Here is a 17304-nt window from a genome sequence, read left to right as displayed (position 1 = left end):
ATACACTATCTATCTATCTATCTATCCCTCCAGACAATGCTACATTATCCATCCATCCCCCATCTCTCCAGATAATTCTACACTATCATCCATCCAACCATCCATCTCTCCAGATAATTCTACACTATCCATCCATCGATCCATCCAATCATCCACCCCTTCAGATAATTATACACTATCTATCCCTCCAGATAATTCTACACTATCCATTCATCCATCCATCCCTCCAGATAATTCTACACTATCCATTCATCCATCCATCCCTCCAGATAATTTTATACTATCTAGCTATCCATTCATCCCTCCAGATAATTCTACACTATCCATCCATAAATCCCAAAAATTCTACACTATCCCCATCCATGCCTACAGATAATTCTACACTATCTATCCATCTGTCCCTCCACATAATTCTACATTATCATCCATCCATCCCTCCAGACAATTCTACACTATCTATCATCCATCCATCCTGATAATTCTACACTATCAGTCCATCCCTCCAGATAATTATGTGCTATCAGTCCATCCAGATAATTTTAGACTATCCCTCCATCCATCCCTCCAAATAATTCTACACTATTTATCATCCCTCCATCCATCCCTCCAGATAATTCTACACTATTTGTCAATCCACCCATCCATCTCTCCAGATAATTCTATATGATCTGTCCATCCATCCTTCCACATAATTCTACACTGTCCATCCATTCATCCCTCCAGATAATTCTACATCTATCGTTCTATCATTCTATCTGTGTCTGTCTCTCCACCCATATCCCTTTAGTGTAAATAGGTAGTATCTATCTATCTATTTATCTATCTATCGATCTATCTATCTATCTATCTATCTATCTATTATCAGTAGAGTAGCTTCATTCACATTCACATGTGCTTTTGTGACATTTTGTACTGATGTCAGTTGCAATATGTTTACGTTGTTTATGACTAATCTCATATAGGATGTGTTTGGGTGAGTTAATTAATTTGTTAGGAAAGGACTGAAGCTTTAGGCTGCTCACTAGGAGCACAGTAAGGGAGTGAGAAAAGGGACTGAGAGAGCTCACAGCACCCAAGAAACGCTGCACATTTCTAATTTGGTCCTCCGGCTAAAGGATTTATGATTAATGTCCTAAAGTCACTATATTGTATGACTCCGTCCACGTTATGTTCCCCAAGATAAAAATAAAGTAAAGAGCTGTAAAGGTCGATTAATCACATTATTAATCATCTCAGATCGACTCGCCAACAGTCGCGGATGGCAGTCGAGAGAAGGACTGGTGTGATTTTCTTTTCTGAAACGTTAAGCAAGCTAAATAATTCAAAGATACCCAAGAGGGTAATGTTTTTGTAGAGGGACTTTAAGTGCATAAAAAATTTTTACTTGCTACACTACACATGCACACTTGTGCACAAAAAAAAAAAATCTTAATTAACATTCTTGTCTTTTTTTTTTTCAGTATAAAACGTTAATACAAGATACATTTACTGAACAGAAATCGGTCACTTAAAATATTCCATGACACAATGTTCCCTTAGAAGACAGCTTATGTAGGCAGTGAGGCAGCCTGCTAGGTTTGTTTCGCCATCATTTTTTTTCTCAATTTTTCCTCTGTCTCAAATACCTTGAGAGCAATTTAATATAGCGCATTATCATTAATGCTGATTAAATAACAGTGCGTGTCATTAGGTTTGCAAGCTTAATGCAGCTGCCTCTAATGCCATCAAGTATTTAAAATCTTGGCTCAACGAATGAAATCAAATGCTTATTTCCTTTAATGCATTTCCACCTATAAGACGAAGATGGTAGACATTTATGATTTTGCACCATGACATCTCCTATTTTCATTACCAGATGAAGCAAGGCTCGAAGCATCAGGACAACCCCTCAATCCTTCCCAGGATCCAACCGGAGCCCCAAACATCACAGTCTCTTCGTCGCTGCTGGAGGACGAAGACTTCGCCTCGCAGTTCCACTCCCCACCAGCGAGGGCAGAAAGCACAAGGGAGCAGCCTGTGTTCGCCTCAGTGCAGACCCTGCAGGTTGCAGAGACACAGCCTCAGGCGCTGGTGCATTCTCTGCCCTCCCCACCCGGCAACAGTGACAATCGCACCAATCAAAAGTCCCCTGGGGAGCTGGCCGTCAGAGTGCCAAATCCACAGTCCACGGCACATAAAATCAACAGTGTCTTGACCACTAGCTCAGGTACAGCCAGATTGTGAGGTGTTCAATCAATGCTGTGTACAAAAATAAAGAAGTGGTGTATTTAAAAGGTTTCTTTTCAGGGACTGTGCTGATTTGATGTTGTCATCATCCTTTCTTCACCATTTGTTCATCATCGCCGTCATCATCATTTTCAAGGTCATTGTGTTTGTCGTTATTGTTACCATCATCAACAACATTTTTTGCAATAACCTCTTTAAAGTCAACATGAAATTGCATTGACATCCCATTTTACTTGTGCGATGTGACATTTTGGAGTAAAAATTACATAAGTAAATAAAATACGACTATGAATGACTTTGACTATGAATTTTAGACTATGATGTTGTTGGTTAAAGGAGAAGTTAACTTCCAGAACAGATATTTACAGATAATTTACTCACCCCCTTGTCATCCAAGATGTTCATGTCTTTCTTTCTTCAATCTCAAAGAAATTATGTTTTTTGAGGCAGACATTTCAGGATTTTTCTCCATAAAGTGGACTTCAGTGGTGCCCGTGACTTTGAACTTCCAAAATGGAGCTTCAGAGGGCTCTAAACGATCCCAGCCGAGAAAGTCTTATCTAGCGAAATGATTTATTTTCTAAAAAAAATTGTAAAAGCTCTCCCATGTGCATTATACTCTGTGTAATCCGGGTCAATATAGTTAGGGTACGTCAAAAAACTCCAATCTAGACAAGACAAGCATTTGTGGTTGAAAAACATATAAATTGTATTCTTTAGAAAATATAACTGCTCATTTCACTAGATAAGACCCTTTTTCCTTGGCTGGGATCATTTAAGCTGCATTTAAACTGCATTTTGGAAGTTCAAACTCGCGGGCACCATAGAAGTCCATTATATGGAGATAATTCCCGAAATTTTCTCCTCAAAAATCATAATTTCTTGACTGACGAAAGAAGGACGTGAACATCTTGAATGACAATGGGGTGAGTACATTATCTGTAAATTTTTGTTCTGGAAGTGAACTACTCCTTTAATAACAATTTTATACAGCAAGGATGCATTCAATTGATCAAAAGTAACAGTAAAGATATTTATAATGTTACAAAAGATTACTATTGCAAATACAGTTCTTTCATTAAAATCCTGAACAAAAATATATCACTGCTTCCACTAAAATATGAAGCAGCACAACTTTGTCTCTCAAGCAGCAAATCAGCGTATTAAAATGATTTCTGATCATTTTTATAGTTTTAATTTTAGTTTCAGTGTTAGTTTTAGTTAACTACAATAACCCTGATTGGGCCAACTTTAATTTCATGTTGACGTTAAAGCTAAAGTATGTAATTTTTGCGCACACCATTTAGCCCGACTTCACAATATTGACTCTGAAAATTCTAAATATAAGACTCTTAAAACTGTTTGTCTGATCAATGGCAAATTAAAGCATTAGTTCACTCCAGAATTAAAATTTCCTGCTAATTTACTCACCCCCTTGTCATCCAAGATGTTCATGCCTTTCTTTTTTTCAGTCGAAAAGAAGGTTTTTGAGGAAGACATTCCATGATTTTTCTCTATATAGTGGACATCAATGGTGGCCAACGGGTTGAAGGTCCAAACTGCAGTTTCAGTGCAGCTTCAAAGGACTCGACACGATCCCAGCTGAGGAATAAGGGTCTTATCTAGCTAAGCAATCTGTCATTTTCTAAAAAAAAAAAAAAAGTAAAATTACATACTTTTTAACCACAAATGCTTGTCTTGCACTAGGTTGACTTCACGCATTACATAATCGCATTGGAAAGGTCACGCATGATGTAGGCGGAAGTTCTGACCCAGTGTTTACAAAGTGAACATGGATAGAAAGTCAAACATTTTTACAAAAAAAGGTAAAACGATGTCGGATGATTTTGAAGTTGGAGGAGAAAAATTAGATTTTTGAGTTTTTCACCCTACCCTACCTTTTTGAATCAAAGTACACAGATGAAGAACTAACCACGTGTGACTTTTCCTATGTGAGTATGTAATGCGTGAAGTTGTAGACGTGCATTTGGGGTTAAAACGTTTAGAAATGTATTTATTTTTTTTTAAATGGATGATCGTTTCACTAAATAAGACCCTTATTCCTCGGCTGGGAGCACTTTGAAGCTGCATTTAAATTGCAATTTGGACCTTCAACCCATTGATTCCCATTGAAGTCCACTATATGGAGAAAAATCCGGAATTTTTTTTCTTTAAAATCCTTTCTTTTTGACTGAAGAAAGAAAGACATGAACATCTTGGATGACGTGGGGGTGAGTAAATTATCAGGGAATTGTTATTCTAGAAGTGAGCTAATCCTTTAAATCATAATCTTCGGTTATTTGGTTTGATGACACTAGTGGTCGCAAAAATTACACACTTCAACAAGTCCCGCTACTGCATAATCCCCCAGAGCTCCATCCGTCCTCTCCCACATGTCCTATGTGTCATTCTTCACCATCAGTGAGCATTCATGTGTGTCCTCGATCTCACTTCCTGCTCCTCACTCAAACATTCTCTACTTTCAGGCGAGACTCTTAGTGAATTCCCCAGGAACCCTGATCTTCCCACCGCCCCGGGATCCTCTTTCATGATCGTGGCAGAGACAGACGCCACACTCTCTGACAATGTGACAACTTCGGTCTCCGTTTCCGCTTTTAACGGCACCTCTCCCGAAAGGGCTGAAAACGCTTCATCTGGCGCTTCAGCACGCAGCAACTCCCACACTGTGACCAGCGACAGTCTCCAACTCACCACAGTGACCACCACGACTGTCACGCCCTTAACTGTGACATCAACGACTGTGACTCCGCCCACTGCCATCGTTGTGGCGAAAGAGGTCACGACCACCATCCCGACCACGACAGCCACTCAGACCACAACGACCGAGACGGAACCACCGACGACAACCACCACTACCACTACGACAACAACTACCACAACCACCACCACAAAAGTAGCACCAACAACCACAAAAGCACCCACAACCACTTTAGCAACTACAACAACGACAACCCCTCGTCAAACCACCGCTGTATCTACCTCTGGAAGTACCATGACTGAACGGAGCACTCCTCCTACTGACAGTTCACCTTTGACCTGTAATGTGACCGAAAGATTATGGGTGAAAACAGGTGAGCCCCTGTTTATATTAGCACCTCACCCTCATGTCGTTCCAAACCCGTTAAGACTTTCGTTCATCTTTGGTAAACAAATTAAGATATTTTTGATGAAATCCAAGAGCTTTCTGACTCTGCATAGACAGCAACACAACTGACACGTTCAAGAAGTCCATGTGACATCATTATGCTCACCTCATTACGACAGAGCCAAATGACAAAACCAATGTACAACTGCACATATCTACTTAATCCTGTGAAATGCATTATTATGCAAATAATATTACTGTATGCTGTAATTTTACTCCTCCTCCCCGACATTCTACAGTGACAGCATATGCCCTGCAGTGAAGCCAACATATGTTCAGTGTAAACAGACATATTCACATTCATATTTTCATATGTGTTGTATCTTTTTCTCCTAGTGTTGTCCATCCAGATGCGGCGAAATCGGCTAGAAGCTGGAATGAGACAGAACCTGTCTAAAGGTTTTACACAGGCACTGCAGAGAGCGTTCAACGACAGCAACATTCGTGTTCAGGTTGGTGGTTTTGCACGTTTTGTGCCGCAAGCCACTACGCAGCGGCATTAAACGATAAAAAGGAAAACACCTGCTGTAAAAGTTCAAAGGTTTGGGGTTGGTAAGATTTTTTTAATGTTTTTCAAAGAAGTCAAAAAGATTGTATCCATAATTTAAAAATAGTTTGCACAGTATACTATGGAAGCCCGTTTCTGCCACTGAATAAAAAATAAAGATAATTACGACTTTTTATCTCGCAATTCTGACTTTTTTCCTCAGAATTATGTAATACAAACTGTGAATCATAAAGTCAGAACTGAGAAATATAAGCTTTCAATTCTCAGATAAAAACTGTGTTATTGTGAGTTTATATCATGCAATTCTGAGAAAAAAAAGCTGATTTGCGAGTTTATATCTTGCAATTCTGACTTTATAACTCACAACTGCGAGTTTATATCTTTATTTCTCAGAATGGACATTTTTTTTCTCAGAATTGCAACTTTATATCACAATTCTGACTTCATTTCTGAAAATTGCGACTTCACTCTAGTTTATATCTCACAGTTCTCAGAAAAAGGTCAAAATTGTGAATTTATATCTTGCAGTTCTGACTTTATTTCTCAGAATTGCAACTTTATTTCTCAGAATTGCAAGTTTATGTCACGCAGTTCTGAGAAAAAGTCTTAACTGCCGGTTTATATCTTCATTTCTTTATTTCTCAGAATTCTGACTTCATTTCTCAGAATTGCGACTTTATTTCTCAGAATTGCAACTTGATTTCTCAGAATTTAGTTTATATCTTGCAATTCTGACTTCTTTTTTCAGAATTACAACTTCATTTCTCAGAATTGCAACTTTATTTCTCAGAATTGTGAGTTTATATCTCAGAATTCTGACTTCATTTCCAGGATTACGGCTTCATTTCTTAAAATTGTGAGTTTATATCTCGCAATTTCGACTTTATTATTTGTAATTGCGAGTTTATATCACAATTCTGAGAAAAAAAGTTGTGACTATTTCTTAAAATTGTGAGTTTATTTCTTAGAAAGTTTACATCTAAGAATTCTGACTTAATTTCTCAGAATTGCAACTTTATTTGAGTTATATATGAGTTTATGTTTCGCAATTCTGACTTTATTACTTGCAATTGCATGTTATATCACAATTCTGAGAAAAAAAAGTCAGAAATGTGAGTTATCTTGGAATTCTGACTTCATTTCTCAGAATCGCGACTTTATTTCTTAGAATTGTGAGTATATGTCTCAGAATTCTGACTTCATTTCTCACAATTCTGACTTTATTTATTTAGAATTGTTTATATCTCGCAACTCTGACTTTATTACTTGCAATTGTGTTTATTTCACAATTCTAAGAAAAAAGTCACAATTGTGAGTTATCTTAGAATTCTGACTTCATTTCTCAGAATTGCAACTTTATTTCTTAGAATTGTGAGTTTATATCTCAAAATTCTGACTTCATTTCTCAAAATTGCAACTTTATTTCTCAGAATTGTGAGTTTATATCTCGCAATTCTGACTGTATTTCTCAGAAATCTGACTTAATTTCTCAGAATTCTGAATTATTTCTCAGAATTGTGAGTTTAAATCTCGCAATTCTGTCTTTATTTCTCAGAATTGTAACTAATTCTCAGAATTCTGACTTTATTTCTCAGAATTCTGACTATTTCTCAAAATTCTGACTTTATTTCTCAAAATTCTGACTATTTTTCCAGAATTCTGACTTTATTTCTCAGAATTGTGACTATTTCTAAAAAATTCGGACTTAATTTCTCAGAATTCTGGCTTTATTTCTTAGAATTGAGTTTATATCTCAGAATTCTCACTTTATTTCTCACAATTGTGAGTTTATATCTCGCAATTCTGACTTTATTTCCAAGAATTGTTTATATCTCACTATTCTGAATTGCAACTTCATTTCTCAGAATTGCAAATTTATATCTCAGAATTTAGAGTTTATATCCTACAATTCGGACTTTGTAACGCGCAATTGCGAATTCTAAGAAAAAAACAAACTCACAATTCTGATTTCATTTCTGAGAATTGCAACTTTATTTTACAGAATTGCGAGTTTATATCTCGCAGTTATGAGGTTTTTCTTGCAGTTTATATCACTAAATTCCGACTTTATTTTTCACAATTGTGAGATAAAAACTTACTATATTTACAATTACTACCTTTTTTAATTTTTTTTATTCAGTGGCAGAAGCAGGCTTCCATAGTATGCAGACTGTATACTGCAGCAATAACAAAAATGCTAGTATGCTCATCCAATCCCTTTTTATTCTCTCTCTTCCACTGCAAGCACAACATGAAACGAGAAATGCTAAATAAATAATGAAAAGAACTAATCGGAATAGTTGGTTGCCATTGGAAACACAGTAAAATATGCCTTATACACCAGAATCTTCAGCACCATCAAGATAAGCACAATGCTTTGACCACAGTCCTATGGGACCATATCACCATTGCATCATGGGAATTGTAGTTTAGCAGAGGACAGTGTGGTGGGAGGCTGCGTGGGAGGTGTTTCCTGTGCATGTTCAGTATGCAGCTCATTGAGTGTGATTGTGCAGAACATCTCCCTGTTTTCAAGCACCAAGAAAGGACCGTCTTATGAAACACTTGGTTTGAAGCCTAAGGAGCATTCGCATGTCTGTCCGTCAGAAAGGCACGTCCAAAAATAGCGCAGCGCTGGTACCTCATATGCTGCAAATAAAGAATCGATATCATGGTAACAGCACAGACAGTGTGCTGAGGGGAGCGAAGTCGACTAAATAGAATATTTAAAGGAACAGTTCATTAAAACTATTGAAAATCTGTTATCATTTAATCACCCTCATGTCTTGTATGACTCTTTTAGGTTTTAAGTCGTTAGTCATATAAGTCATAAGTTTTTGAGCATTAGTAAATGATGACTGAATTTGCATTTTTGGGTGTACTGTCTCTTTAATTGTAAATGACCATGGAAAAGGTTGTTATTAGCATTTGAAGAGCAAACGTCTGTGTCTGTTAAGCTCTGTAACCAATGACTCCATCTGTTCTCTTTAAGATCTGTCTCTATATTTGTCGGTTTCGCTCACTGTGTGATTTTTTTTTTTTTTTTTTTTTTCTCCTCCTCCTCGTCAACTGTCCATCAGATCAGAGGTTCTGTATCATTACAGACCCTGGAGGTGATCAGCAGGAGACGACACAATCACTATCTACACAGAGGGAGTGTGTGTGTGTGTGTTTATGTTTGAGTAAAAAGAGGGAGATGGTCAGTCAGCTTGGCTCAATATGATGAAATTTATTCATGTGGGATTTGTATTAGCATTTGCCTCAAGCGCTTAACAATAACAAAGCCAGTAAGAGCATTTGTGTGAATATAGCACTATGAATAAAAACAGCATATGATTTCAGTAAGGCATATTTGAACTAAAAACTTGTTAAAATATTAATACTGTTTACACTTGTTACACACACAGTAGTTTTTAATTTGAACTTATCCAGCAGTTTTCATGCATCATAGGAGAATTTAGCTTTTTTTTCTGAAGGTAAATTGCAGTCGTACCACAGTGTGTCATTTCCATCACATCTCAGTTGATGAATTGTGTTCGCATTCTGTGATGGAAATTATATTTGTTAAGTAAAATGGCTGAATTCTTTCGTCTTGCAAAGGCTAATTTAATAGCTAGAATTTTATGTATCTTAAATACACACAATAAAAGGTAACTACAATAAGGTTCCATTTGTTAACTTTAGTTAATATATTAACTAACATGAACAAACAATGAATAATACATTCTTTACACTATTTATTAGTCTTTGTTAATGTTAGTTAATAAAAATAAAGTTGTTAATTGTTTGTTCATGTTAGTTCACAGTGCATTAACTAATGTTAACAAACTATTTTTGATTTTAATAATGCATTAGTAAATGCTGAAATTAACATTAATTAAGATTAATAAATGCTGTAAAAGTCTTGTTCATTCTTAGTTCATGTTTACTAAAGTAATTAAGTAATGTTAACTAGTGAACCTTATTGTAAAGTATTATCCAATTAAATAATATTTGTCAAAATGTGTAAAAAATAAAGTAAATAAAACAAAAATAAATGAAATAAAAAATATGTGAAGTTTATTTGCAAAAACAGATAACTCCATTTTATTTTTAATTTTCAAAAATCATGTTTTTATAATGTTATCGTGTTTTTATTGTGTTTTAATGTGTTAGTTAGCTGTATTATTTTAGTTATTTTAATCCAACTGCAGTTTGATTGCAATTAATTGGAATGCACAATGAAAAAACATGATTTTTGAAAAATGTTAAAAACTGAGTTTTTAAAATCTGTTTTTGCAAATAAAATCTTAATATATTTTTCCCTTTTTTAGTTTTTAATAATAATTCTCACAAAATAATATTGATACTAATCATGATAATTTAATTATTTGTTTAAATTATTGTAGTTAAGATGTACTGATTTTTAGTTTTTAAAATGAATTTTCATATTTTAAGACTTAAGGTCTGTATCTGAAGGTAAAACAAAATCTTAGTTGAAAGAATAGTCACCTATTTATTTATTTATTTTCAATATACTGTTTTTCATGATATTAAATGAGATTATAAATAAGTAAAATTATATGTACAATATAAACTGTACAATATATTTAAACTTGTTTATGTTCTTGAAGGAAGTCTCTTATGCTTTCCCAGGCTGCATTTATTTGATCAATAATACAATAAAAACTGTAATGTTGTGAAATATTTGTACAACTTGAAATAACTTTTTTTTTTAAATATATTTTAAAAAGTACTTTATGCCTGTGATGATCAAATCTTTAATATTTTTGTGGAATCTCTGATACATTTTTAAAGGATTTTTTAATGAATAGAAAGATTAAAAGAACAAAAACTATTTGAAATAGAAGTCTTAGCAACATTTTAAATGTCTTAATTTTTCATTGATTTAATGCATCCTTGCCAAATAAAAGTATTTATTAAACATGCATAAATAAATAAATAAACAAAGGAATTTATTTAAATATAAATAAAAAGTCTTGCTGACCCCAAACTTTTGAATGGTAGTGTACCAGTTAAAATTTAATTTATCACACCCCAGGACCAGTGAACTAGCCAAGAGCTAATGAAAAATGGTGAAAAAATCAATTGTGTCAGATACATACTATGGATATCCATGTCATTTTACATTATCTGTGTTCCCTCTAGTTGGAAAGAGATATCTGCACGCCTTCTAATGTGACTATGGGCTACTACGTCTTGAGAGGGAAGTCTGTGTTGGTGGCCTCTGTTGTGATGGACACATTAGCTTCCTACGGCTTTGACAAGCTACTGAATAACATCAGAGAGTATGTTCCTGTGGTGTTGGCCATCCCCACTCCTGTGGCTCCATGGCTGCCCAGCCTCGGCATCCACCTGCAACTAAAAACGGGTAAGATACCTTTCCATCGGGAGTTTGATGGAAAATCTGACTGGAAATATCTGTCTGACATGCTTGAACTAGTTTGTTTACACTTTATTACATTACATATTTTACCAGTCAATAATTTACTCGCTCCCATGTCATCCAAGATGTTCATGTCTGTCCTTCTTCAGTCGAAAAAAAAAAAAAGGTTTCTTAGGAAAACATTACAGGATCTTTCTCCATATAATGGACTTTGATGGGAGCCAACGGGTCCAAGTTTCAGTGCCGCTTCATATATGGGTCTTCATATGGGAATATGGGTCTTATCTAGCAAAATGATTGGCCATTTTCTACAAAAAATGTCTAAAAAAAAATGTGTATACTTTTTAACCACAAATGCTTGTCTTGCACTAGCTCTGCGATGCAGGTCCAGGACTTCACGCCTTAAGTAATCACAATGGAAAGGTCACGTATGGTTAGTTCTTCGTTTGTGTACTTCGGTTCAGAAAGGTATGGTAGGATGGAAAACTCTATCTCGTTTTCTCCTCCAACTTCAAAATCGTTTTTTTGGAAATGACGTTTGACTTTCTTTGCAGTTTTCTTTGACATTTGGTTTTTGTTTGCTTTGCATCTGTATTTCTGGCTACGTCACATGTGACCTTTCCAATGTGACTATAAATGCGTAAAGTTGCTCTAGTGCAAGACTAGAATTTGTAGTCAAAAAGTACATACATTTTCATTTTTTAAGAAAATGACAGATCGTTTTCCTCAAAAACCTTAATTTCTATCTGACTGAAGAAAGAAATGGTAACGTCTTTTGTTTAACAGTTTATCATTTTCCTCCACATAGTTCTTAGGTTTGTCGGGCCGGCGGACAACATCAAGTCTTGCGGATTCATCCAAATGATGGAGCAGCGATTGGAAAATGTGTTTGCAGAGGCGCAGGAGAAAGTGGAGGACTCTTATGGGACTCTTTCTGTTGAGGTAGTTTTTCAATTGAACTTGAAAACAAAGTTTGATAAATGGCTTATCTTCAGAGGTCTGATAACGGCGTTCCTCTGAGGAGTCGTTCGTTGGGTTTGGATTTATAGTTTGTTTGTGTTTTCCGACAGATTCTGAACACGTATCAAACTGGGAATTCGTTGGCAGTCACTTTAGTGTATGTGGTGTGGAACGGTAGCACTCCGTTGAATGGTACCATGTCCAGCGGTCTCCTTAACCAACTCACTGCTGAGCTGGTGGGATACTTTCTCTTCTTCCCCCCTCTGATCATCGCTGAGCGTAAGTTCCAGCTTGTGTTTACCGCTTGATGCTACATTTACTTGCTTCACGGCTTGTGTTTACGTGTTAATGCACATTGAAATGGTATTTCATGTTTATTTCTGTTTGAATCCGTGAGTTTGTTTTCCTTGAGGCAGAGATCTTCAGTTTTGGTTGATCCAAAAGACATTTTCCAAGAACGCATATCATTCTCCTTTTTTTGATGGGTAGTTGATGTAAAAAACTTTTGGGAAGTTGACTGGTTCTGCTGTGTGACATTCAACTAAAACTATTTGAAACAATTATTTTGCTGTGGTTTTCAGTTACTATACATGCAACGTTTCTAAATATTAGTGCTGTGCAACAATTATTTGTGATTAATTGCATCCAGAATAGTTTTGTTTACATAATATATGTATGTGTACTGTGTATATTTATTATGTATATATAAATACACACACTTGCATGGATATATTTAAGAAAAATATGTTATGTTTATATTCTATATATATATATATATATCAATAAAATATATACATGTAAAAATGTATGTGTATTTATGTATACATAATAAATATACACAATATACACATACATATATTATGTAAACAAAAACTTTTATCGCATAGTTTCTATGCGATTAATTGTGATTAATCGTTGCACAGCACTACTAAATATATTACTCAGATACTAATGTTTTTGTAATTTAAAAGTTAAAAAATACACTAATCATGAAAACTTTGGCAGATACTACTAACCGATAATTATTTTATTTTGAAGGTGATAACCGATATATTGGCCAGTATTTAATATAAGTTTTGTGAGACTGAAAACACTCACCTTAAATGTCCAGATGTGTTTCAAATGACATCAAATATCCCGATTATCGGCGCCGATATTAGGAATTTTTATGGTTATCGGTATCGTCACTTTCAAAACCAATTTGCTGATAAAATAATTCAAAAACATTTAAAGAAAGTTTTTGTCAGAGCCCCTGTTATTCTTAAGTTGGACATTAATTTTCATTTTTACACCAGACATATATATCGGTTCAGAATATTGGTTATCGGTCTACTTGATTTGTAATAATCGTTATCGGCATTGGCCCTGAAAAACAAATAACGGTTGACCCTTAATGCAGAGTAATTAATAATAATTAATATTAATATATAATTGTTGTTTTTTTATTAATATAATATACAATCATCAAATATTAATATGCATTAATAATTATATAATTATTAATAACAAGAAAGTAATATATAATGCAATATTTTTATATTAATATATATAAAATATTTATTCAATAAATGTTATATTTATATATTATTCATTTTATTACATTTGTATTCAAATTTATTTTTATTAAAAGAAAATATTTGAATACTTTCACAAATATCACAAAGAGTGAAGAAACAAAATGCCTGTGTGCCATGTATAAAAAAAAATTAAAATCCCATGATCATTTGGCTATAATTTATCAGCTTACTTTATCAGACTTATACAATAACATTAAAAATTCGGATTTATCATTACCAATGTTTGAGTAAATGATGAATGGAGAAATCCTTTTTTTTTTCCCATAATGGTCTTTTAGTGAACATCTGTCTGTCTTTTCTGCTCTTTTCACAGCTCTAGAGTACCACAACCTTAACACTTCAGTAGCAACCCGAGATTACTGGGTAATCACAGGTAATTACCTTAACAGTTCAGCTGCTAACCAGCACCCAGACAGCTATTTGCCAGCATGTGTTATGTGATTAAGTCTAGCTAATGTTTTTTCCCCATCTTCTTCCTTGAGGAGAGCTATTGATGTATTATTTAGCTTCCTTCATCAACTGATTTGAGATCACATTGGATCAGAATATTGAGTGTGAAAAAGCTATTCCTAGCTTTAAGTTCTTGCACTCAATGTTCTCTCTTCCTCCCCCTTCATCCCCCCATTCTTCCCTTTTTATCACTGTCAGGAGAACGAATCCTTTTACCAAGGTCAATTCTATAGTAATTGCAGTTTTTCAACTTAAAGTGTGAGAAAGGTATGTTCTCTTTGTCACCTTACTTCATCTCTCTCTGTCGTTCTCTCTCTCCAGTAATTCAGGACGTTGACAGCTCTTCTCTCGAGGGGAGTTATCAGAGCTTTGCTAGTCTAATGGAGCAGCGGCTGGCAGAGCTCTTTCTGGTTGCCAGTCGACGTGGCCTTCGCTTCAGGAGAGCCACGACTGTAGGCGATTACACCGTCCAGGTGTGCCTTCAATTTGTTCATTGCTTGTAGTTATTCTTGTCCTGAGAAAATGGAGTAAATGTTTTGATGACTCATCCTGCACTACACAGGTTTTTGTCCAATCAGTTGCTCTAGAATGAGAAAGCCCCGTCCCCGGTACAACCAATTAGCAAGTGGCAAAATGTGTTCTAAAAAAGCTTATTTATTATTTAAAATGGTGCAGGGGGACTATGTTACTCATTTTGAATGCAAAAGGTTAGCCAATCATAAAAGAGGTAATTTGCTTATATATTCTGTTTTGGCGCAAGAAAATTGGCAAAGTTTTACATGGAATTCAAGTGGGAAAAAGGTGACAGATGTGTAGAGTATGAGCCATTTAAAACTAAAAAATTGCCCCGATGTCCAATTCAATGTAGGCTTTAGAGTTCATCAAACGTGTTTTCCTCATACAGATGGTCAGCATCCGGCGACTACCTGGTCCTAAAAACCCAGCTGAAATGACCTACTACATACAAGTAGATGGCTCTCCCATAACAGGCACTGCTGCAGCTAAGACCCTCAACACGGTGGACTCTCAGACCATGGCTCTCACTCTGGGCTACTTTGTCCAAGTTCAAGCAGAGCGTACGTATATAGTTCACTCGACTAGCCCTGTTTCTTTTCAAACTATTATTTAGTTTCTTTTTTCATATGCACTATAATAGCTTGTAAACAATATGTCATTTACCTCAGAAAAAAAAACATATTCGGTGACCATAAACTTGTTATTCAGCTAGAAAGAAAACTCTATAGAGGATTGTTTTGCTAAATATATGCACCATATAACATATTCATTTTAATTTTTACTGTTCTTCAATGTTTAATTAATGTTTGAATAAATCCATCAAGTTGTTATGACAGCCACCATTTAATTGTTTCTATTTCAAATTGCATGATTCAAATTCAGTGAATTTTTTTGCAAAAACTTACAATTTTAGTCTGGATGAAAGTCTGTTTTCACGATGGAATAAAAAAATTAAAACGGTAATTGCGACTTTTTATCTCACAATTAAGGCTTTTCCTGCAATTTTGCAGTTTATGTGTCACAATTCAGACTTCGTTTCTCTCAACTAAGAGAAGAAGAGTCAGAATTGCGAGATATAATTCCAAGATACATTGCAAGTTTATATCTTAGAATTCCAAGTTTAGATCTCGCAATTCCAAGTTTATATCTTGAAATTCTCCCTTTTTTCTCACAATTTCAAGTTTATATGTCGTAATTCTCACTTTTCCCCTCACAATTCCAAGTTTAAATCTTGGAATTCTCACTTTTTCCTCACAATTCCAAGTTTATATCTTGCAATTTTCAGTTTTTTTTCTCACAATTCCAGGTTTATATCTCTCCATTTTCACTTTTTCCTCACAATTCCAAGTTTATATCTCGCAATTCTCACTTTTTCCTCACAATTCCAAGTTAATATCTTGGAATTCTCACTTTTTCTTCACAATTCCAAGTTTATATGTTGCAATTCCAAGTTTAGATTTCGCTATTCTCACTTTTTCCTCACAATTCCAAGTTTATATCTTGCAATTTTCAGTTTTTTTCTCACAATTCCAAGTTTATATCTTGCAATTCCAAGTTTAGATCTCACTATTCCAAGTTTATATCTTGCAATTCCAAGTTTATATCTCGCAATTCTCACTTTTTCCTCATAATTCCAAGTTAATATCTTGAAATTCTCACTTTTTTTCTCACAATTCCAAGTTTATATCTTGCAATTCCAAGTTTAGATCTCGCTATTCCAAGTTTATATCTTGGAATTCCAAGTTTACATCTTGCAATTCCAGGTTTAGATCTCGTTATTCTCACTTTTTTCTCACAATTCCAAGTTTAGATCTCGCAATTCTCACTTTTTCCTCACAATTCCAAGTTTATATCTTGCCATTTTACTTTTTTATTGCATTTCCAAGCTTATATCTTGGAATTCTCATTTTTTCCCCCTCAGAGTTCCAAGTTTATATTTCACAATTCTCTTTTTTTCACAATTTCATGTTTAGATCTTGGAATTCTCACTTTTTTTCTCACAGTTCCAAGTTTAGATCTCGCAATTCTCACTTCTTTCTCGCAATTCCAAGTTTATATCTTGCAGTTCTGACTTTTTTCTTTGAATTCTGAGTTTACATCTCACAATTCTTTTTTTTTCTCTACAGAATAAAAAATAAATAACTGTCAGGTATAAACTCAGAATTCTGAAATACAGTTATTAAATTTATAACTGTATTTCAGTATTCTGAGTTTATACCTGACAGTTTTGACTTTCTTGTGAGATATAAACTCAGAATTGCTAGAAAATAAAGTCAGAATTGTGCGATTACCTTTTTTTTTTTTTTTATTCCATGGTGAAAACAAGCTTCCATATCTGGACAATAAGATTAGCAGAAAAAAAAATCCTAGACTTAAACCCAAATTATACTTTCATTTTTAAGCATATGCAAGGATATAAGTACAGTGCATACTGTGTGCATGTACTGTAGCTTACACGTAAAAATTAAAGTGTGCCACCACAAATTACTGGAAAAGGCAAGGGAATTAAGAGATA

The 17304-nt window shown here is 34.7% G+C and overlaps 1 protein-coding gene across 4 annotated transcripts in view; it reads left to right on the top strand.

Annotated features, from left to right (window-relative positions):
* The window catches only part of kiaa1549la (KIAA1549-like a), a 66777-nt gene that overhangs the window by 22425 nt on the left and 27048 nt on the right, over positions 1-17304 (top strand). For 3 of the 4 annotated variants that reach the window (XM_051099789.1, XM_051099790.1, XM_051099788.1), the window contains exons 2-10: positions 1856-2206; positions 4713-5318; positions 5729-5844; positions 11049-11271; positions 12095-12228; positions 12357-12525; positions 14137-14196; positions 14595-14746; positions 15178-15349. In XM_051099789.1, the coding sequence (XP_050955746.1) occupies positions 1856-2206; positions 4713-5318; positions 5729-5844; positions 11049-11271; positions 12095-12228; positions 12357-12525; positions 14137-14196; positions 14595-14746; positions 15178-15349 (1983 nt within the window). Of the gene's footprint in view, positions 1-1855; positions 2207-2304; positions 2363-4712; positions 5319-5728; positions 5845-11048; positions 11272-12094; positions 12229-12356; positions 12526-14136; positions 14197-14594; positions 14747-15177; positions 15350-17304 lie in introns of those variants that run through there. The other variant, XM_051099791.1, reaches the window with a different exon arrangement.

The sequence above is a fragment of the Labeo rohita genome, chromosome 25 (genome assembly GCF_022985175.1).
Source record: "Labeo rohita strain BAU-BD-2019 chromosome 25, IGBB_LRoh.1.0, whole genome shotgun sequence".
Classification (NCBI taxonomy): Eukaryota; Metazoa; Chordata; class Actinopteri; order Cypriniformes; family Cyprinidae; genus Labeo; species Labeo rohita.
Note: the sequence above shows the minus strand (reverse complement) of the source record. Positions and strands in the feature narration are given on the sequence as shown.